Source organism: Tetrahymena thermophila (genome assembly GCF_000189635.1).
Source record: "Tetrahymena thermophila SB210 genomic scaffold scf_8254590, whole genome shotgun sequence".
NCBI classification, from domain to species: Eukaryota; Ciliophora; class Oligohymenophorea; order Hymenostomatida; family Tetrahymenidae; genus Tetrahymena; species Tetrahymena thermophila.
The window spans coordinates 815,784-838,362 of NW_002476361.1; the positions used below are offsets into that span (position 1 = coordinate 815,784).

Genomic DNA, 22,579 nt, shown 5'->3' on the forward strand with positions numbered 1-22,579 from the left:
TTTATTTATTAATTCAAATTTTGAAAAATCTTTTTGTTTTGTTGAGAATAATTAAGTTTCTTATTATAATTCATCATTTTTTAATATGAGAAGTTATTTAATTTTATAAATTTTTTGTTTTTTAATTTATTTAAATACCAATTAGATAAATTTATTTTAATGCTTTAAATTAATATTTTTATTATTTATTTGTTTGTTTGTTTTGAAATTGATATTTTTTTTATCATGTTAATTTGATTAAGTTATATTCTAATTTACTTGAAAAAGAAATAGAAAAATAAAATTTAATATCTTTTTTTAAAAATAAGCTGTAAAAAATTATGAAATGTATGCGATTAAATTAATTTGATAGTTTTTTTTATTTAAATAAATATAAAAATGGTTTTAGCTTCAGATAAAGTAGATTTGAGAAATATATAATTAGACTACAAGTCTATAATTTAAATTTATTACCAATAATTTAATTGAAAAACTTCTTGTTACATCATATTCTATTAGTTTATGTTTCTTTTTTATTTTTTAGTTATGTAATAATTTAAAAGTGGATCATTTTGAAATAAAAAATTATATATAATGATAAGGCACTTTAAGAAACAAATTGTAAGGTTTATCGCAATTTGAAATAATAATTTACTTATTAATAAATGGAAAATTTTTACCATTTGAAATAAAAGTGAATGGAATTAAAATATGCTTTTAATAATATTAATAAATATTTTTTTAATTATTTTTAATATAATTTTATTTAAAATAAAACATTTTTTAGCTTACTTTCAAATCATTACTTGAGGAAGTAAGAAAATGTATTTCTATTAAATTTTTTAGGTAGAAAAATTTTTGTTTTACTGACATTTAATCTTGACTCTATATTTTATAATAAATTATTAAAATATTATAGACAAATAAACAAAGACAGATATCACTTAATCAGCCAATAAGTCAAATAAATTAATTAAAGTAAGTAAGTAGTGTGTTTTTACAAATATTGTATACACTTTTAAAGTAATGAGAATTAAAAGATTTAAATATCTTTAATAATATAATATGAAGAGAATAAATTAACAGATTTAATATACAAGGTTTATTATACAAATTAAATATATTTTTTTTATAATAATTTGATTGTCAAATTTTTATTTTAGAGTTACTTTTGCTTAATAATTCTTTACAGTTTTTTAAATTGTTTTAATAAATTTGTTCAGAAGGTTTTAGTGAAATACATTCTGAGAAATAATTTATTGCTTAAGATAAATATTGTTTTTTTTCATAAATTTTTCCTAGCTCGTTATATATTTTAGCACTTTTTATATTATTTTGTAAAGCTAATTTGCATATGAAAAGGGCATCATCGTATTAACCCTTTTTGCGATATATTTAAGATAAATCTATGTATGGCAATTCATATTTAGCCTAAATCATGATTGCTTCTTGGAAGTATTTGATGGCTTTGTCCATTTTTCCTATTTACTCAAACACTTGTCCTAAGAGGAATTAAGCATTAGGGAATTTACTGTTCTGTTGCATAGAATATTTAGCACTAAGTATAGCATCTTCATGTTTGCCTTCGGACAATAAAATTTATGCTTAGTAGAAGTATGCTCTAAAATTGCAAGGGTTAACTTTAATTGAACTTTGCAAACACTATATAGCTAATTAATTTTATTACTTTAAGAAGTAGTAATAAGCCAAACAATTAAGAGCTAAAATATTTTGTGGATTTATTTACAAACTTTTCTGACTGAATTCCATCACTTTCTATTCATCCTTAATTTCAGAATAAGCTAGTGCTAACGTAGCCAAATACAAATCGTTACTGGGAAAAAGACGTACTAACGTATTTAAAATTTCAATTGCGTTTGAATAATTGAATGTTTCTAAATAGACTTTCGCCAAACTGTACAAGCAATTTTAATTTGAAGAATTCAATTCCAAAGCTTTGTTAAAGTATGAAATAGACTAATCAAATTCACTTCTCTCATAATAAATAATTCCTAAACAATAGTAAGGAGAAAATATTGTGGGTAGCAACTTTATTACTTACTTAAAAGAGGTAATGGCATCTTCGTACATTTTTTTCTTGAAATAGCATTTGCCAATTTGCAGTATTGAATAAGGATAATTCTGGTTGTAGCTGATTGCTTCTTTAAGTGTTAATAGCTCTTCATCTAATTTTTATTAATTACTTAATACGAATGCTTTATAAGTTAAGGCTCTATAATTTTTTGGGTTTAAATTCAAGCACTTTTGCAAATAACACATCGCTTACTTTAAATCGTTTTTTTCATAATAATAGTATCCCATACAGCTTAAAGCTATCTCATTTTTTGGGTTTATTGACAAGCATTTCTAGCTTATACTTCTAGACTCTTCACATTAGTACTGTTCCAAGTGTGTTAATCCAAGTAATGCTAAGTACTAATCATTATGTGTGTTTATCTTTACAAGTCTTTCCAGAGTAACTTAAGCTTCCTAATATTTATGATTATCTATTTCCTTTTGAGCCTACTAAAATAGTTCAGTCTAATTAAAGTAATATCCGATTTCATCGTCTTTCCCTTTCTCTAAATTGAGTTATATATTTTTAAAATCTTAAATTATCTTATCAATTGATGGTCTAAGTTTTGGATCTAGCTGAAGCGTGTTAAGCAGTATTTAATTTATTTCGATGCTCACCAGCTTAGAGAGCTAAAAAGTTTCTTTACCTTAAGTTAGCTACAAAACGTGAAGGAATGAAGCTCCTCCTAACAAATACATGCATACTCCAAACGCCCATACATCACCATCAAAGTTTTAGTATATTTTTTACGATTTCTTTTCTTCACTGTTAAAGTTAGTCATGACCAAAACCTCCGGAGGGAAGTAAAAGAGCACTCCCTTAACCTGAGATTATAGAAAGGCCTGCGTTGCCAACTAAGGATTTATTTCCTTAGCTAAACCAAAATCACAAAGCTTAATGTTATAATCCTTGTCTAAAAGCACGTTCTTTAAAGATATATCTCTTAGAACATAATTCTTTGAATGTAAATACTAAATTGCAGAAAGCATTTACAGCGCTAATTTCACGAAAAGCTTCTCCGACATTCCCTAATTGAGTTTTTTATCAACAAATTCTTACAAAGACATTTCGCCTTTCTCCATTTTTATAAAGTAGCAACTCCCAAGCTGGAATTCCCCTTTATAAGATACTATGTTGGGATGGTGACACATCTATAAAAACTAAGCTTCAGATTTGATTTCCTTAAGCTTTTATTCGTCTATGGAGTCAATTTCATCAAAAACAGAAACTATCTTTATAGCAACCTCCTCACCATTCTCCTCTTTTGCTGTCATAACCTGTCCATATGCTCCTGAGCCAGCATTAGGATTAACCACTGTTAGATGCTGTTTGTCTTTTAAAAGTTGAATGATCCTTTCTAATTTTTTAGAAACATTAGAATTCTCCATTTGAACTTGGTAATCTTAATTTATTTTTTGTTACAATTATTTTTATTAACAATTAATAATTAATTAATTAATTATTTATAAAATTTGGGATCAGATATTTAGACAAAAAAATAAGCCACAATAACTAAAGTAGATTCACAAAATTTTTCTAGCTGCTGAGGTTAATTTAAATAAGCTTGTTCGTTCAAAGCTACTCAAAAAAAATATCAGCTAATTTTCTACATATAACATAACTTTTTTAAGAATTAATCTCCTAACACCTTAAGAAATTAATTTTTGAATTTTTATGACATTTTATATTTAATTTATGAAAGTTTATATTCATAATTACAATAAATATTGGATCTGCTTTCAATGTGATAAAAATAGACAGATTAAAACAACAATTATTATTAGATTTATTAGTTAATAAATTTGATAAATTGCTTTTTAAAAAAACTCTTTTGAATTTTTTACCAATTTTGAAAGACAATTATGTTAAAAAGAGAATCAGTAAAAATTATAGTAAAAGATTAAAAAGATATTTAAAATTTATAAATTAGTAAACACAGAAGATACATATATACATACAAAGAAATAATAGAGCATTTTAAATTAATTCAAAATTAATAAATAAATTATTGGATATCTTACTAACTAAATCAGTGAAAAAATTAATAAATTCATTAGATTTTATTTAGATTCATAAATCACAATTGTTAGCAATTAATTTTACTTGTTAATGTCAAGAAAGAAAGAAATTAACAAAGATTTATTTTCTTTTGATTATTGAATTCTTTCATTTAATATAAAAAATACTTAGATAAAATATTTGTAAGAATTAAACTAAAGTCCTTTAAAAGCAATAATATCAGAGCATTAAAAGTAATTAAGGAAGTAAGCAAGTAAAAAAGTAGCTTTTAAAAAAAAATAGGCAAGGGATACAATAAATAAGATAATGTCTAGCATTTTTAAATCTAACTATTCTCGAAAACTCAAATCTGAAGAGTTGACAGGAGGTAAATTAGAAGTACCTTAAGAAGATTATACATGTTAGGGAAAATATGATATAGTGAAAAGATAAACCTACTTTTCAGCATTACAAATACTATTAGGCATAGCTCTTTCAGTATGTGGATTCTTCTTAAATTATCAGTTTCCTTTTTTCGGTAATCAAAGCATATTCATAATAGGCATAGGAATTACACTTTTCGGATTAGTTGCACTAATATGGTGTATGAAAGATGTTAATAAAATTAAAGATAAACTAAATATTGAATATTGGTATAACACACAAGATCATACCCTCTCTAAGATATTATTTATAGCTTCAATCATAAAGGCAATATTTTTACTTACTACAGTCATTACACTCTTCATTTATAAAAGCACAGCTAATAATTATTTTTAAGCCACCACTCAGTCAGATGATGCAAGTAATTAAATTTGATTATTTAAAAACAAATAATATAGTAGAAATAAAATGTTAAGATAAGTAAAATGAAAATAAGTATGCATAGTATTAATTTTTAATTGATAAATATAAGCACAATAAAGCAATTATATAAATAATTTAAATATAAAATAAATAGGTTAGCTACAGAGCAACATTAATTAGTACAATCTTTTCTTTCAAATCACTATTGCTATTTCACTTGCAAGCATAATTATTTTGGTTTGCACAACATATTCTGCATATGCTTTCTCAAACACAGCAACTTCCTTCAGAATCTCTTTGTATGCTTTTACTCTTCTCAATGTAATTTATTACTTACTTAAAACTCAAAAAACTTATTTTGAACAAAATTGATAATATTTATAGATTTATTTATAAATCACACAACCAACATAGAGCGGTTGAATTTATCAAATTTAATTGATAAATATTCAAATTTTTTTCAAAATTTTTTCATAACTGACTAATAAAAATTAATTAAGTAATCAAAGATATTTATTTATATTCTTTGAATGTCCCAATCAAATCCAAACATAAAATATAAATATCATGTATTATTTCATTATTCACTATAGTAAAAGTTTTACAACTTAAATTTTAAATTTGATAATAATTTAATAACCCTTTAAGTTAAATATTAGAATTTATATAGCTAAAATAGAATAATTACATTATATTTTATTTTAATATAAAGATAGCTTTTTGTGGAGGAATGATTTATGCTACTTTATCAACTTAGAAAATAGAAAATATTCACTCTTTGCAGGGAATTGCTGATTTTTGGTCTATTAGAGTTATATTTTACATAACAGGTGTATATTTATCTACTTTAATAGCCATTTTAATTACAAATTTCACAAAATCAATGAATCATTATATGTCTATGGGCACTTTGCTTTTACTGATTTGTGTGGTGTTTGTATCTTTCAATGGTAAGATTTATAGAAATGCAAGAGAAGTTAGCAACTTTGCTTAAAGTAACTGCTAAAATGAAATGCAGATGATCCATTAAGATTTTTTGGTAAAATCTGGTTGCCCCAATAAATATATTTTCAAATAAAAAGATCAAGTCTATCCTGATTGTGAAATGGACTAATAAACTGTTTTTTGGGAAAATGATTTAGACAAACAAAACTAGGACAAACTTAATTAGATCTAGTGTCTAAATAAGAAATGTTGTGGCATAACAGGAAAGTTATATGCAGATTGGTTTTATGTAATAGCTACTTTAGGTAAATAAAATAAATATAAATCAAACAATTTTTATTTTACTTAAAAAATTTATTCAAAAGGCCAATTAATTTCTTAGCAAAGCTTTGTTATCATCGGAATTTGTTACTATCTAAGTACAAGATATTCTGGCAGCAGCTCATATTATAAAAAGTTAGAATGTCTGTTTTTGGTTTTAGGTATGTTAGTTTTATCAGCATGGGTATTCCTAGTTGTTTACTATCAATATTAGCCTATTTCATAAAAACCAGGGCTTCAATCTTAACTAGAAATTCCTGATCCTACTGCAGATACTTATAAGCTTTATTAGTATGCAGATGTAACTAAGAGAATTTAGTGTGAAAAGTCTTTTTCTTAATACTTTAACATTTACTATTAAACTTAATTTTCTAAAAATGAAATATTTGAATGTGTTGATGATTGCTAAACAGCTATAATTAGGGTCTCTGTAACTGCTACATACTACAAAATAATTGTAAATTTATTATGTTTTTATATTTATTTCTAATTATATAATGAAATAATAAAGCTCTCGTAAAGTTTTAATGATCCTCATATCAAAATTTTCGATTCCAGATTCTAATCAGTGTTTAATGTGGGAGATATTCAACCTAACACAGATTTTGTAGCTGCAGAAGGCACAATTTCTACTGTTAAAAATTTTTTCATGCAAAATGTTTGTCTGTACTCTTACGAACCCCAAGCTAACCGTAATAATTAAATCTTAATGATATTTTTAAAGTTTATTTTTATTAATCTTTATTTTTTGTTTTTAAATAAATTAGATAATTTAATAGTAAGAGTGTCTAAAATTAGTCCTACTACAGGAAGTATTCTTAAAAAAATTGATTTTAAACCTTCTAAATCAGTAAATAAATTTGAAATTGTTTTTATTTAATTTTCTAAATCTTTAAATGATTTTATTAATTTTTTAAATATTTAAAAAAGGTATTGAAAAAGATCAATAAAAAAAATAATTAATTAGATGTAAGTTATTCTCAAACTTTTGATGATACGAATGAGTAACAAATAAATAAAAATGTAAGCTTTTAATCAGTACTAATTACTGTTAAAGATGCTGAAACTAATCAGGATATATAAAATAAATTAATAAACTTATAAGTACACTTCCATCATCAAGAATGTATAGAATAAAATAATACTCCTTCTGTCGAGTTGTCAGGAATTTAAAGCCAATTTTTAGTAAAAAACTTGTACACAAACACTTACACAATTTTTGTTAAAGTTGATGGATATAATTACTCTTGCAAAAGAATATAATTAACAGAGCATTATTAAACAACAGAATAGATAGTTTACTTGAATAAAAACTTACAAAACAAAGAGATGAGAGTAGTTTTAGAGTGGAATAAAAATAACTTTGCCTAATTGGATTTATTAGTCACTTTATCAACTGACAAATCAACTGATTGTATAGCTGGCTATTTCAATGAGAATTGCCAGAAAATCTATTACGAAAGAAAAAGCTAGCATCCTTATTATTAAAGTATTAAAATTGATAAACTAGGTGCTAATGATTATCTCTTCTACATAAAGCATAATTTATCTTAAAAATCATACAACGATCTTGTTGCTTCTGGCAAAAAGAACCTAAATTAAATTTTAGCAGAATCTGGTGCTCACTTCTCAATTTATGTAGCTGATCTTGAGTACCCTGTCTATGAAAGTGGTATAGCATATTTTGATACTAACATTTCAACAGACGAGAATTTAATTTGGCTTGTATCTTGTATGAATGGAATTTATGGAAATTAAGTATACTCTTTAAATCAGTATTGGACAATTAAATCAACAAACGAATTCATTATAAAAAGTTCTGGCTAAGAACTTCCAAGCTCTGAAATCTGCTCCAACTACCTCAAGTCTATGTTTAATTGATAATTTAAAAATTAAAATGCATACCTATTATCTTAAAATTAAAATAATTAATTCAAAATTCAACATTTTTGTGCTTCCATTTATTTTTATTAGTAAAAAAGTTATAATAAAATTAATCTCAGTGTTTTAAAAATTAATAATGCTCCATTTTATTCAAAATATTTTTAAAAATTTGTAGAATTTAAAAACATTAAAAAAGAAATATTTCTTTTTGTAATAAATTTAAAATATCAAATTTAATTCTAATTTTGTATTAAATTTATTATAAAAGCAATTTTTATTTAAAATAAAATTAAATAATGAAGCTAAAAATATGAATGGGGAACGAATATTAATGATTTTAAATCAAAATAATAAAGATTTTATAATAAGAGAATAAATTGTTTGAAAATAATTTAAGTTTTTGTATTGAAAAAAATTAAAAAATAATTCTAAAAATTTTTAAAAATAAGATAAATTATAATGTTAAAACAATAATTAATTCTTAATAAACAAGTAAACTTTTAATCATTAAGATAAATAGAATTAATTGAGATAGATTTTTATCATATAACATCTTTATTGAAGTAGTCTTTTTTTATTAAATTAAAAAAACATTAATTTATAATAAGCGTTTAAAAAGTAATTAAAATTACAAATTTAAAGTAGAGTAAATTAATATTTAAATAATTTTAATGATATAGTTTTTAATAACTCAAAGATCCAGCAAAAGTCAATAAAAAATGGTCCTTGAGTAAAATAATGTGATTCAATTCATAAAAGATTAAAAAATTAGATAGTTGCTTTTATATTTCAATTTGTTAGAGAAAGTTTAACATTCTTAATAACAAACAATTCAGCCAGCCAGAAATATATTTATTTTATATACAAAATATGAATGAAAAAATTGAGATTAAAAAAATATTTATTTTATAATAAATAAAATCTTGTTAAAGAAAAAATTTTTATAAGAATTAAATAAATAATAATTTATTTATTATAAAAATTAATAAAATAGAATGAATATTAATTAAAACACATTAAAAGCAAACTATTTATTTTTAAGTGTTATTCAAATAAACATTTATCATTTAATGTTTTATTTTTTAAATTAAAAATTCTTATTTTATTAATAAGACTTTTATTATATTAAATTTTTATTTTTTAATAAAATTCATTCATAAAAATTTGAATTTATTTTAAAAAAATATTATTTTAAAAATTGTAATTTTTCTTATTCATTTGATCAAGTTTATTTTTTACAAATGAAGTCTCTACTTTCATAAAATTTCTAAATTTATTGTATTAAAGAAAAGTTTTTATCTCCATAAAAATTAATTAAGTGCTTATGGAAGATATTACTAGCATAATATATAAAATGTTTGTTTTTCGAATAATTTAAAAGATATGTTGCATTCAAAAGCTAATAAATAGTTGCTTCATATTCAATTGATATTTTTAGGATAAGATTATAAATTTATTTCAAGGTTTTTAAATTCATTTTCATTTTTTGTTTTAAATAAAAAATATGGAAGGAAGTAAAAATAATATCATAAAATAAAATTAAAGAAATGCTAAATGTTATCTTTTTATTGGATGTACTTTAAAAGATTAAATATATAATATTTGTATATGAACTAAAATTTTAATTAAGAAAGTCTTTTTTCCTTGTCTGATTTTATTTATTTAATTTGTGAGTTTCATAAAGAAATAAACAAAAAATTGATTTTTGATAAAATCTAACGTATCTTTTGTGGGGATTTGATTTATTTAGTTTAATTTCTGACGAACTCTATCTAAAAAAAGAGATACAAAAGAATCAATCTGATCGAAGTTTGTCGTTTCTGATAAGATCTACTTAATATCAGTTATATTAAAGAAATTCTACTTTTTCGCTTTTGCGGCTTTATGAGTTGCTCCCTTAGAAAAACCTCTTCTTTAATTAAAAAGGAACTTTTGCTTATATTTTAAGAAGGGAATTTTCCTTTTAATTAAAAAGAGAAAAACTCTTGTTTTTTTGTAAGGAATTTTTCCTTGTGTTTCCACACAATGAAATCAATTATAAAAAGAGGTGTTTTTAAACAATTAAAAAAATTTGTAGTTTTTAGCTTTTTACTCAGATTTTTGATAATTAATTAATGGTTAGCTTTTGCTATAAATCAACACAAATTATAATAGATAAACAAGCATTATGCGAAAATAGTAAATTATTGATTGATTTTTATTCAAATAGTCAATTTCGAGATATATTTTTTGAGTTATTTTTTTGTTTTTTTCGTTTTAACTTTTTGATCAATCATAAAAACTTAGATGACATTTTATAGCAATTAAATTTAAATACATAAATTCATTCATCCAATCCTTATCAAAAAACTTATAAAAAATTTTACTTGATTTTTGAGCTTATATAAAAAAAATTGATAATTAAAATTGACTTAGAACCCGTAAGATGAATGATTATTTATTTATTTAATTAATTGTATTTGAAATTTCATTAAATTAATCAATCAATAAATTGATGATTTGATCAATAATCCTTTATTTTTTCCTCTGTATTAAAATTTTCAAAAATTTTTGTTTTTTCTCCCTTCCTCCTTTCATCCCTCTGATCTAAAGGCATTCATTCGCATTTTCCTCTCTTCACTAGCATTTAGATCGGGGAACTGATTTTTATTGTAGATTTTGTGTTTTAGGTTTTGGGTTCCATTTTATTTTTATTTGGTAGATTTGATTTGAAATCTCTACTACTTCTCCTAATTAATTATGCCTTTGCATATTTGCTTTATATTTTCCCTTTTGTTTTTCCCTTGTTGTTTCTCATCTAATTTTCCTTTGTGTTTTTCCTTGCATATTTGCCTTTTAATTTCCTTTTTATTTTTCTTTTCTTCTTTATCTTTAATTTTCCCTTGTATTTGCTTTCAAAAATTAATAATTTCCTTATATCAATGAAAGTTTTTTAACTTATTTACCTTTCCCCACATTCCGTATCCATATTATTTACACATAATCCTACAAACAGCTATATTTTCAGTATACTTTCTGAACATGAGAATCACGAAACTCACGAATACCCAAATAATTTTTGCATATTTTTTGTAAAAATGCCATTTTCACCCTACTACTTTTCAACTGAATGACATATAGCTTGAAGGATCAATAGCTCTCAATTTAAAAGAAGAGAGAGCAGAATTTATATGATAAAGTTTTAGAGAATACTTTTGTGCAAATGTTACTATCTAGATTTTCTTTGAAAAGTTCTTTTTTTTAGACTTTTATATAGAATAAGAGTAGATAAGAGATACCCATATGCTGTTTATGTTTTAAATATAGAAATGAAAGCTTTTTTAAGAGACTCTATTAAAATATTGGGTTTGTTATAAAAGGATAGCTGAAAAACAATTTTTAAAAATAAGGAATTTTTTCAGTAAAAATCATGAAAAATATGGTGAAGAATATGGCGTAAAAAATGGAAAGATTTTCGTAAAAGATAAAAGTAGAAATAAAAAAAGATATGTGCAAAGATGCAACCAGCAAATAGCATTAGTGATAAAGGAGATAGGGTTATAAAGCAAATAAAGATATGAAAGCCTTTATTATATTTCCAATTAATTATTATGCAATATTCCTTTATTAATAAATTGAAAGCTACTGATTATCAATTAATTATGAAACAAAGAGTAGGATAATAAAGATGCATGTATGTTTGTTTTTTTGTTAGTTAGTTAGTTAGATAATGCATGTTAAACAAACAAGCAAACAAATAAATAAAAAATGAATGAAGAAACAAAGAAATAATAACTCAAAGAAGATATAATAACTTCTTACTCTAACACACAAGAATATGAACATACTAGTTAAGGATAGTATATATTGTATTTATTAAGATTTTATATGAATAAAAACAAAATGTTGTTAATTAATAGGTCAATATGCTATGGTGCTGCTGTATTAATTATAATTATTATCATTAGAAAAGTTCTCACTTGGATCCCTTTTTGTTCTTCTTGATCTTCTTTTACTTTTCGGGTTTGCCGTACTTCTTTTCGTAGGCTTACATGTCCTTTTCGTACTTAGCCTTAGCTTCAGATTATAAAGTTTCGTATTTCTTCTTTTCCTTTTCACCAACAGCTTTCCACTTTTCAGCGATCATGGAGGTCAATTCGGTGATCTTGGCATTGGGGTTTTCCTTCTTGACTTATTCGTAGTTGTGTTACTTGAATAAGAAGAAAGCGGATAAGGGTCTCTTGGGGGGAGCGGGCTATTTTGAATAAAAAAAGAAAGATAAGTCAATTGTCTATAAGAATGGAGGCAAAAGAGTTGCAAAATGAGGGTAATTCCTCATCAATAATAGATTTTTAGAGCCTTCACTAAAAGAAAAAGTTATAGAGCTGAATTATGCGGGTTTTTTGGAGTATTTTTGAGGGCTCTATTAGGAAGGAAACTCTCAGAAATCCAAAAGTAGAATCAGAAAAGCTTTATAAAATAAATGAATTACCTTGCTGTCGTCTTTTGATTTGGCCATTTTAGATTGATGTGTTTTTTTATTGATTTTTTTCTTTTGTATTTTTTTAATTATTTGATATTATTAAAACAAAAGCAATTTGCATTATTTTTATAATGAAATTATTGATCTCCTTGTCTTTTGTATCTGCTTTCTGATTGGATAATCTCGTTGTAAAATTGAATTTTTACTAACCAATAGAAAAAATATATTTCCATTCAATTTATTAATTAAAAAATACAACCTAAATACCTTCCTACCAACATACATACAAAAAGCATACAAATAAACAAACAAACTAATTATCAAACAAGCATTAGTACATTCATTATGAATGAATGATTAAAACCCCCCAACCTCTATTTATATTTAAATGAATGAATGAATGAATGAGTCATCTATCACCCTATATGATTCTAATTCATTTATCTTTTTCTTATAATATTACTTTTTTTTCCCCACCATCCTACTTATCCTTACCCCATCTCATCATCCAATGTCATTTTACTCTCTCTTTATTAGATTTTCGCATTTTATTTAGCATTGCCTCTCTATTTAGCAAGAGTTAAGGCTCTTTAAATATTGCTTGTACCTCCTATAGCTTTCTTCCTTTACTTTGTTTCTAATTTTTTATTTCGTTTGTTGCTTGCTTCTTGTATTTTCTTTCTAATTACTTTCTTGTTTGCTTTCTTGCTTGTTTGTTGTTTCTTTGCTTTGTTTTGATTGTTAAAGGCATCCCTCTTTGGATTATATATAAAAAAAATATTCCTTTCATTTTGCTTTGCATAATTAATTAAATTAATTAAAATTATGATTGTCCTACATAAGCTTTACTAAAAGCAAACCCCCATTTTAATTAAAAAAAAGATATTAGTAAAAAAAAAATAACTAAATAACCATTCCTCATTGCGCTAAATTTTCATTATTTTTTAATTTCAAAAAAAGATCGATTAAAACGATCAACCATCAAAATTTATCTGTCATTATTTATGTTAAAACTAATTTCAACAAATATTTTGTTAAATGTTAAAATTATACCTTATTCTACCATGCAAATCACATTAATAAACACAAAATCATGAAAATCAGCATAAATATTTAAACAAATAATTAAGATTTGTAAGATTTTAAATGCTTTTATCCTCTAAATTCATAGAAATGACTAATATACTTGTTATTATTTTGTAATCTATTTACACAACTAATATGAAATATCTTTTGATAGAAAGCGCTACATTTCTTAGATATTTAAATTTAAAAAAGAAAGATAAAATGAACAAATTTAACAGACATATGAGTAAATAAATTTTCAATAAAAGTGCATAAATTTTTGAAACTATATTTTTTAATATAGTCACCATTTCAATAAATATAAAGCCAATTTTAAAATTAAGTTTTCATTTTAATATTTAACTTGAATAAATTCTCAAAAAATCTATGATTTTTAGATATAAAAAATAATTTTAATCATGTAAAATAACTAAAATTTTTGAAAAAAATGAAATTTTAATACTTTTTTAAATTCTAAACTTTTGAATGGAAAAAAGCAATACATTAATTAACTTTAATTGATATTTAAAAAGAAAAGACAAAATTTCAAAAAATTAAAGTAGGCGCGGCTCTAAAAACAAAACATTCTCAGCTTTTAATTTTTTAAAATCAAATATTTTTAATATTTTTCATTCTAAAAAAGTATTTTATACACTTAATTCTGTATGTTTTTCTATTTATATCTGATTTAGAATTTTATTCAATCAATTTTATCAAAGTAAAAATTTAGTTCTATAATTTTTTAAATATTATTTTTAAATGAAATTAATTGTCACAATTGTTATTAACATTCATTTCATTTTGTTTATTAAATGTTCAAAAATAAATAAGCTTTTAACATTTAAAATTAATTTTACAAATTGATAATAAAAATATAAAAAACGATAAAAAAATAAAAAAATTTATTTTAGTTTACAAAATTTAGAAATAATTAATATTGCTCAAATTAAATCAGGATTCAGAGAGTTTTTCTTATTGCCTAAACTATGAGAGCTTAGTCTCAATAACTCATCTTGCTCAATTTGCTAAATTTTTTACTGTCTTTCTTCTTCCCTCTTTTTCTTTTCTTATAGAAGCTGTTACTCTCTCAACATAACTAATCTCTCCTCATCATCATAATGCTAGGGAGAATTTACCTGTTAGTTTTAAGACATCATTTACTGTTGAATAAATTGATGATTTCCTTATTAATTAATTTGTTGATTTAATATTTGTTATTAGAACTGTTAGTTATGAATTTTAGTGTTGATTTGCTAGTTGTGTTCATTTTCAAACTCTTAATCCATGTCTTAAATATTTTAATTCTACTATTAAATATTTTCTTGATTTTAGTAGTCATCAAAATTGATAAGGTCTTCTTAACCTTATTGGTTGTGATTATTAGATGCTGCACCTTATTAATACTGCTAGTTTTAATAAAATTACTGCATTAGCTCTTCATTTGCATCTCCTCTTTATACTAAATATTATTGTTGCATTAGCTATAAGTTCAAATTTTATTATTAAATCTATTGAATTTTTTAGATTTAAGAAATGTATTAATTGTAATCCTCTTCATTATCAAAATGACCAGGAGTAAGAATTTAATGTTATTAATTAATTATATTGAAGTATTCTTATTGCTCTTGTAAGTATCTCTAATATTCTTCTTCTGATTCAAAATTTTCACGAGGTAATATTTGATGTTCATATTGATTATTTTCATCTTAGTCAATTAAATCTTAGTAATTATCTTCTTGGTGATTTTGCTCATATTCTTCATCTTATTCTTCTTCTTAGTGATTCTGATAATTTTCATCTTCAAATTCTTCTTCTTAGTTAAATTATTTTTGATATTTATTTTCTAATGAATGTAAAAATAGATCATTAATTTGCCCTCTATTTTACAAGTACTGTTGTTAATCATTATTTAAATTAATTTGTTATTATTACTCTTCCTAATTTTATTAATGTTTTTACTAATCTTACTATGCTTAGACATGAGCTTAATGAGAAGCAAGGTCTCCCAATTAATATTCTTCGTCATTATTATTAATTTAATTAAGAAGTTATTCATTTGCCTATCCTCTAGATAAAAGATATTACTATTAAATTTATTAAATATTTTATTGCTAAATCAATTATTGCTATTGTTGTCCTAGTGCTTGATTTTATTGATTAGAATTATTATTTTATTCTTATTATTATTATTGTAATTATTACTAATTAATGCCTGCAGTATTTTATTAATCTTCATCCTCATCTATCAATTGATACCTGTTAGACTATTAGGATAGATTATTGTTTGTAATCTAATCTTTCAATTATTAATTAGCCTAGACTACAGAAGATAATTATTATTATTATTAAACGAGCTTTAAGTCTTTGTTTTCGGATTCTTACGTTTAAGATTGTTGTATTTGTTTTGATCTATCGCTAAGTTAGCTCTTTTCTTGGTAGAACTGATCCTTAGACTTTAAAAACTTTTATTTGAATTCTTAGTGTTGTTATGAATAGACTACATCTTTTTCAATTGCTTGATGGACAGTAGAAGATCTTGAAATATCCTATTAGTTAATTTGATTAGAGATACTGGGTTCAGGTTATTAGTAATTTTGGTTATCTTCTAATTCTTCATCTTGACGATAATTATTATCACTTGAGTTATTTTATTGCTTTTTCTCAGATTCTTTCAGCTAATTATTTGAAGGTGTTTGGATATTATTCAAGTCTAATCCTTAGGTTGTTTCATATTGCTCACTTGTCTCTTCTTTTGTTTGGCCTTAATAATTCTTATCTCTTAATTCTGAAGTAGATGCAGTCTTCTCAATTTAATTACGAGAAGAATTTGGAAAGTTAGATGTAGATTACTGTTGAATGATGAGGCTTTGCTCATATTCAGTGAGAATAGGCTATTTCAAAGTCTAGGACTCTGTTGGTAAATTCAAATTCTTTGGAACCTACTAAGCTTTCTATAAGTTTTATTGTTAAGAGCGATTATTTTGTAGGGAAATATTTTAAGAGACAGCTATATGAGAAATTTCTTAAGCAGGAGCGAATTGTACTCTCTATTGATGAATCATATATAAATTTGATTAAATATTTTTCTGATCTTCAAACTCATTTAATTCAGCATTAGAAGGTTAGCTGCATTGCTAGAGCTTTTTGTTGAACTGCATTCTTCTCATTTCAAAATCCTAAAAGAATTTATCTTGATCCTATCTATTCTGAAGACTGAGTTTCTCATATTATTTCAAGCCTTAATATTATTAGTTAAGTTCTTCGTTTTTAGGCAAGATATCATTTTAAAGAAGGAATTTAGATTATTAGATTATTTATCTAACTTACTATTAATGAGTATTAAGATCAGTTTCAGTTTTATTTGCTTTAGTTACTCTCTCTGTGCCAAAACCTCCATCGATTGATTTAATAAAATCAGGATTTCTTTAGAAATTATCTCTATCAGTCTGAAAACTTCTAAATCCACTATTGATAGCAAATTCATTCACTTAACTTATTTAATTCTTTGGTGATTAAATGATTTAAGATACTTTAACAATGTTTTAGCTTTATTATTGTTAACTTAGAACTAAAGGTACACCATAAGTAACTGGGGACTATCTAATTACTTATTAAGAAAATAGCTGAGATTGGGGTGTTAAAACTGAAGATACGCTAGTGACAGGACTTGCTCCAATCTAATTTATAATTAATTTTGATGTTTTAGTAGGAATTAATCTTGTAGTAGCAGTAGATGTTGCTATTGCAATAGGTGGATTTAAAGGCTGTAAAACTCTCACTTAAGAAGTTAACAATTATCCTGTTATTGGAACAACTGGAGATTATATTGCTCTAATTTAAGAGTTAACAAGAGGGGAAACGCACTAAACAGCAGTAGGTTATTGAGGTAATTAAACATAAGACCTTGAGATTAATAGATTAGAGGGTTATTAATTGTACTATTAATTATGCTATTCATAAATTTAATTCTAATTTTATTTTTGAATATGCAAATCTCTTTCGTTATGATGAATATTAATGCTTTAAAGAAGAGTCTTAGTTTATTTAAAAGGAGACTGTGTTTATTACACCCTCTAGGAGGGATGTACTCTTTTTGATTAAGAAAGTATTTCTTCATGGATCTTTTTTTCTATCTCTTTTTATTTTTCGTTTCTTTATTCGCTGCGAACCTATTCTTGAATCAACTATTGTCTGTATGAGTGGATAGGATTAGGTTACTATTACTATAACTATTGCTATGCTTATTCTTAGACTTTTTCTTAGATTTGTTTTATTTCTTTATTTTGAGATTGCTGTTATTAAATTTCTTGATAACCCTATTAACTTAATTATTGTGGAGAATGATAAATGATCTTTTATTGAGGTATTTAAGGATTAGATCTGACAGGAATTATTGGTTATGGAGTTAAAACATAATTAACTGGCAATTAAGATACTCTTACCGATGAAGGAACTATCTATTGTTTAATTATTTAGATTATTTTTATTTTCTATTTCAAAATGAATATTTAATTACTGGTAAAAACGCAGGTTATGTCTAGACCTGTACAGCAGGAGTCTTATTTGTAGTAGTCACTCTCCAGTTCTGCTATGGACTAAACAAATTTTCCTATTAATAAGAACTTTGTGGTTGAGTTCTTGGTTGAGGGAAAAGGCTATATTCCTACGACTTCATACTTTCTATGATTCTTTACAATAATATATTTTTATTAATTTTTATTTCAATTTTAAAAATAATATTTATTTACTTTTATGAAAAATTAAATAGTTGATTTATATATCTTTTAACATATCTATTATTGATTGATTAGCTCATATTCTAAAGTAAAATTATTGGTCATATCTTCTATAGATCATTCATTCATTCACTCATTCAAAATCTATAATTATTTTGTTTTTTTGTTTCATTTCTCTTGATTTAAATTTACATTGATTTTTAATTAAAGAATTATTATTTTTATTTATTTTTCACTGTCATTTTAATTAGTTCTTACCTAATTATCAAAGAATATCATCTCAAAATCACAAATTTATTTTTTGCATAAAATCAAATACTCATTTTAAGATTTTGAATTATAATTTATTTTATAGAAAATTGCTTTTTTATTTAATAAAGATTTCTAAAAAAATATTCAGTACATTTTCCAGATTAAAAAACTATGCTTAAATTCAATAAATTCTGTAAAAAATATTTTAAAAATCACACAACACATTATATTTAGTAATAGAAATTAAAAATTTAAATTATAAATTTATTCTTTTTTAAGTAGAAAATAATAAATTAATCAATAATATTTATTTGAAGTATTATCTCAATAAAAAAAATAAAAATCTAAAATTATATAAAATCTTTGATAATAAATATCTAGTTTATTAATATAAACATACAAACAAACAAACTTGCATTTATTTTTAGTGAGTTTTCATTTTTTTAATTTTAAATTTTTAAATTATTTTTTAGAAATAAATTAATAGTTAATTTTTTAATAGAGTTTATTTTTTTATAAAAGTATATTTTACTTTTCAAAGGAAATTAGATCATTCATTGTTGATGTCTTATTCAATATTTTAGAAGGATTTATTTTGCTTATAATATTCGTGATATATTTTAGTTAATACCACTATCAAGAAAATGAGAAGGTTAAATACCATATCTTACAAATCTAATTTAAAAAATATTCCTTATAAATCTTGTATAATACCTATAATACAAAATCCAATACATTTTATTGATAATCTATTATCTTATAAGCAAGATATCAGCTAATAAAATATTATAGTGGCATACAAATGAATGCTACCATTATAGATAGTAAGTATTTCGAAAATAAAGAATAAAGCCTAATAAGAGAAGAAATCTTGATATTAAATTAGAATGATTATAACTATTTAAATAGCTATTCCAATGTTTAACAAATTAGAAGCTATTTTCATCCAAACTGTAATAATTTAATTTCTCCTATTAATAAAATAAACAAAGAGAAATCCAAACAAAAAATAAGCCATATAATAAGATAGGAATAAATAATCTTCTTTTTATTAATCTTTACTCTTGTTTCTCAAAATAGAAATAAAAATACTTTGTAATGGCTTAGAAGTTATCAAAGTAAAAGTAAAACTCATAACAAAACAATAAACCATATTTTTATCGCTATAATACTGAATAATTTTTTTAATTGAAATGTTAAATCCTTAATATCTTATAAATCTTTAATACTCATTTGACTTAAATCTTTTCTTTTCTATTTTCCAATAAGATTTATGCAATAAAAAGCTTCCAACCATAAGAAATAGGATGCCAATAATATTTAATATTATGTTAGTAATTTGTAATTGCAAGTTAGTTATTTTTATAACAAAAATAATTAACTTTGGTAGGCATTGACAAAACGTATGAAAAGCTCCTGAATTATATAGCTTTTTCTTTAAACTTTTTGATGAATCGTATATGATATAAATTATACAGTTATAAATAAAGGCATATGACCAACCTAGAAGAAACGAACTCATTAGAAATCCATTGGGAGATGTATATAAGCACAAAATATTAATCAAAAGAGAAAGAGCAGTAAACACAATAGAAAATCTTTAAGACTATTTAAATGAGAATAAGTCAATCATTAATCCTATTATGAATTGGGGTAGCATATCAAAACAAATTATATATAAGTTAAAATATAAATTGCTATTGCTCATACCGCTTATAATATTTCCCTACGAGGAAATGTAATCATCCATATTTTTGTATGATAAATTCAAAAGTATTGAGGATAAGATAGAACCAATAAGAATTTTATTATCATGCTTAATTTTATAATATTAAATTTCTTGTTAAATTTATTATTCTAGTTAAGGTATTTAAATTAGTCTGTTTTCATTACCAGGTAATCTAATTTTAGAAATTTATTCAATCATTTATTTATATTTGCGTTTTGATGGTAAATTTAATTTATTAAGATATTTATTTTCAACAAAAACATTAATTAAAAAATAATTCCAATCAAAATTATTAAAGAATTAAGCCAATTATATTGTCCATTGAATAACCTAATTGCATATCTTAATATCATTTGAGTCATTGTAATTTCGAAAACAAAAAATAATAAAATAATATCTAAATTGTTTCTATTCAATAAATGCTTTAAATAAACTTAAAATGCTTAGTCCCTAAATTAATTAACAAATAATTATTCTTTTTTCTCAATAAATAATTCAATATAAAAACAAAAAATGGGTTTGTCACTCTTTTTGTAGAATCTCTTTCAAAATGATTGATTTATACTTTAAATGAGAATACAAAAAATAAAATAAAAAAACTTACATTAATATTATAAATGAATTATTTTGTTGACTTTATTTAAAATTAATTTATTTAATAAATAAATAAATAAAAATATAATGAGAAAATAAATATTTTAATGCTTGGTTTCATTAGTTATTTATATCCTGTTCTATAATTTAAAATGATTTATTTTAATGATAATATTCATGATATATTTTAGTAAGTATTATAATCAATAAGATCAAGAGACTTATCACAGTTTCTTATATATCAAAATGAAAAATTAAAGCAGTTAAATCTTGTATGACACTTATAAGTGAAAATCCTATGCATTTTATGGATAACCTATTATCTTATAAACATGAAAGTAACTGATTGAATATTATCATTGAGTATAAATGAAGACTTCCATTATATATTGTGATTAACTCAAATATATAGAATAAAACATTGGTTGGTATCTAATCTTGATATTAGAGTATTATAATTATAGCTATTTATAAAATAATGTTAATATTTAGCAACTGAGAAGTAAATTTCATGCAAAATTCAATAATCTAGTTTCTACTACAAATATAAAACAAAACTAAAAACCCAATCAATATAAAAGCTATAAAATATGTTAGAGACAGTAAATCTTGATAAAACACATCTACATTCTAATTTTTCAAAACAGAAATATACATATTTGGTAGAAACCTAGAACTAGACATTACAAGAGTAAAGCTCATTACAAAGCAATAAATCATATTTTCATTACTATAATATTAAATAATTTTTTTAATTTTTATCCCAATTCCTTGATAGCTTAAGAATTTTTAGTATTTAACTGATTTTTATCTTTCTTTTTCTATCTTCCAATAAGATAAGTTTAGCAAAATACTCCCAAATATAAGGAAAATTATTCCAATTACATTTAATAAAACATTGGTTATTTTATCTTCAAAAGTTTTTAAAAATAAACTCAATAATCTAGGAACACCATAAGAGAATGTATGATATATTCCTGAATAGAAAACTCTTTTTTTAAAATTCTATGTTGAATCATAAATCACGTATATAACACTGATATAAAGAAAACCATATGCCATATCTAGAAGTAAAGTGCTAAATAGAAGTCCATAAAGTGATAAAAATAAACATAGAGTATTGATCAAAAGAGAAATAACACTGAATGTTATTGAAAATATTTGAGATTACTTGAATGAAAATATATCAATCATCAAGCCAACTAACAATTAAGATAATGAATCAAAAAATATTATATCTAAAAAAAAGTAAAGATTACTACTACTTATAATATTTATCTAATCATCTTAATTAGATAAATAATTATTCATGTTAATATATGAAAAAGTTAAAAAAGTTGCAGAGATAATAGATCCTAAAAGAATTTTGCTTCCTTATTAAGCTTTCAACTCTTAAATATTTTCCTGAATTTCATATTCTAGCTCAGGCATTAATAGCAATCTATAATCATTATCAGGTAATTATATTTTATAAATATCTTGAATCATTTTTGTTTTGTTTATTTGCTTATATTCTTTAATCAATTTAGAAACAATAGATTTTTTCAACTAAATACTTATAAACCTAAATGCATAAAGAGACAATCTATCAAAGTTGAGTATGGAAATAAATAAATTAGTTACTTAATTTAATAAATATTTGATGAAACGAATACAAAATAAATAAGATTACTTTATTAGCTATATAATATAAAATTTTTAAAAATCTATCATTCTATTTAAAATTTTTA

At 23.1% G+C, this 22,579-nt stretch overlaps 8 protein-coding genes across 8 annotated transcripts; 4 read left to right on the forward strand and 4 right to left on the reverse strand. All coding sequences in view use genetic code 6, as the record gives it.

The window, feature by feature from the left end:
- Positions 1-1,125: 1,125 nt before the first annotated feature.
- Positions 1,126-3,444, reverse strand: TTHERM_00257190 (tetratricopeptide repeat protein; the record flags this gene model as incomplete). The annotated part of the gene is made up of 1 exon (XM_001019174.3): positions 1,126-3,444. One exon carries the CDS (start codon positions 3,442-3,444, stop codon positions 1,126-1,128), a length of 2,319 nt encoding a protein of 772 aa, XP_001019174.1.
- A 937-nt stretch (positions 3,445-4,381) lies between these two features.
- On the forward strand, positions 4,382-8,008 carry TTHERM_00257200 (transmembrane protein, putative; the record flags this gene model as incomplete). Its single annotated transcript, XM_001019175.2, has 7 exons — positions 4,382-4,859; positions 5,016-5,182; positions 5,574-6,111; positions 6,172-6,584; positions 6,639-6,819; positions 6,895-6,977; positions 7,058-8,008. The coding sequence occupies 7 exons, from the start codon at positions 4,382-4,384 to the stop codon at positions 8,006-8,008; spliced, it is 2,811 nt and encodes a 936-aa protein (XP_001019175.2).
- A 2,599-nt stretch (positions 8,009-10,607) lies between these two features.
- On the reverse strand, positions 10,608-10,979 carry TTHERM_00257210 (hypothetical protein; the record flags this gene model as incomplete). The annotated part of the gene is made up of 2 exons (XM_001019176.1): positions 10,608-10,740; positions 10,957-10,979. 2 exons carry the CDS (start codon positions 10,977-10,979, stop codon positions 10,608-10,610), a joined length of 156 nt encoding a protein of 51 aa, XP_001019176.1.
- Positions 10,980-11,120: 141 nt separating this feature from the next.
- TTHERM_000257229 (hypothetical protein) lies at positions 11,121-11,534 on the forward strand (the record flags this gene model as incomplete). Its single annotated transcript, XM_012798414.1, has 1 exon — positions 11,121-11,534. The coding sequence occupies one exon, from the start codon at positions 11,121-11,123 to the stop codon at positions 11,532-11,534; it is 414 nt and encodes a 137-aa protein (XP_012653868.1).
- Positions 11,535-11,966: 432 nt separating this feature from the next.
- TTHERM_00257230 (high mobility group (HMG) box protein) lies at positions 11,967-12,953 on the reverse strand (the record flags this gene model as incomplete). The annotated part of the gene is made up of 2 exons (XM_001019178.2): positions 11,967-12,245; positions 12,483-12,953. 2 exons carry the CDS (start codon positions 12,951-12,953, stop codon positions 11,967-11,969), a joined length of 750 nt encoding a protein of 249 aa, XP_001019178.2.
- Positions 12,954-14,479: 1,526 nt separating this feature from the next.
- TTHERM_00257250 (hypothetical protein) lies at positions 14,480-18,267 on the reverse strand (the record flags this gene model as incomplete). Its single annotated transcript, XM_001019180.2, has 2 exons — positions 18,055-18,267; positions 14,480-17,995 (listed from the first exon to the last, which is right to left on the reverse strand). Exons 1-2 carry the CDS (start codon positions 18,211-18,213, stop codon positions 14,480-14,482), a joined length of 3,675 nt encoding a protein of 1,224 aa, XP_001019180.2. The 5' UTR covers positions 18,214-18,267.
- A 1,176-nt stretch (positions 18,268-19,443) lies between these two features.
- Positions 19,444-20,580, forward strand: TTHERM_000257251 (hypothetical protein; the record flags this gene model as incomplete). Its single annotated transcript, XM_012798415.1, has 2 exons — positions 19,444-19,650; positions 20,005-20,580. The coding sequence occupies 2 exons, from the start codon at positions 19,444-19,446 to the stop codon at positions 20,578-20,580; spliced, it is 783 nt and encodes a 260-aa protein (XP_012653869.1).
- A 638-nt stretch (positions 20,581-21,218) lies between these two features.
- TTHERM_000257252 (hypothetical protein) lies at positions 21,219-21,882 on the forward strand (the record flags this gene model as incomplete). Its single annotated transcript, XM_012798416.1, has 2 exons — positions 21,219-21,540; positions 21,797-21,882. The coding sequence occupies 2 exons, from the start codon at positions 21,219-21,221 to the stop codon at positions 21,817-21,819; spliced, it is 345 nt and encodes a 114-aa protein (XP_012653870.1). The 3' UTR covers positions 21,820-21,882.
- Positions 21,883-22,579: the final 697 nt, after the last annotated feature.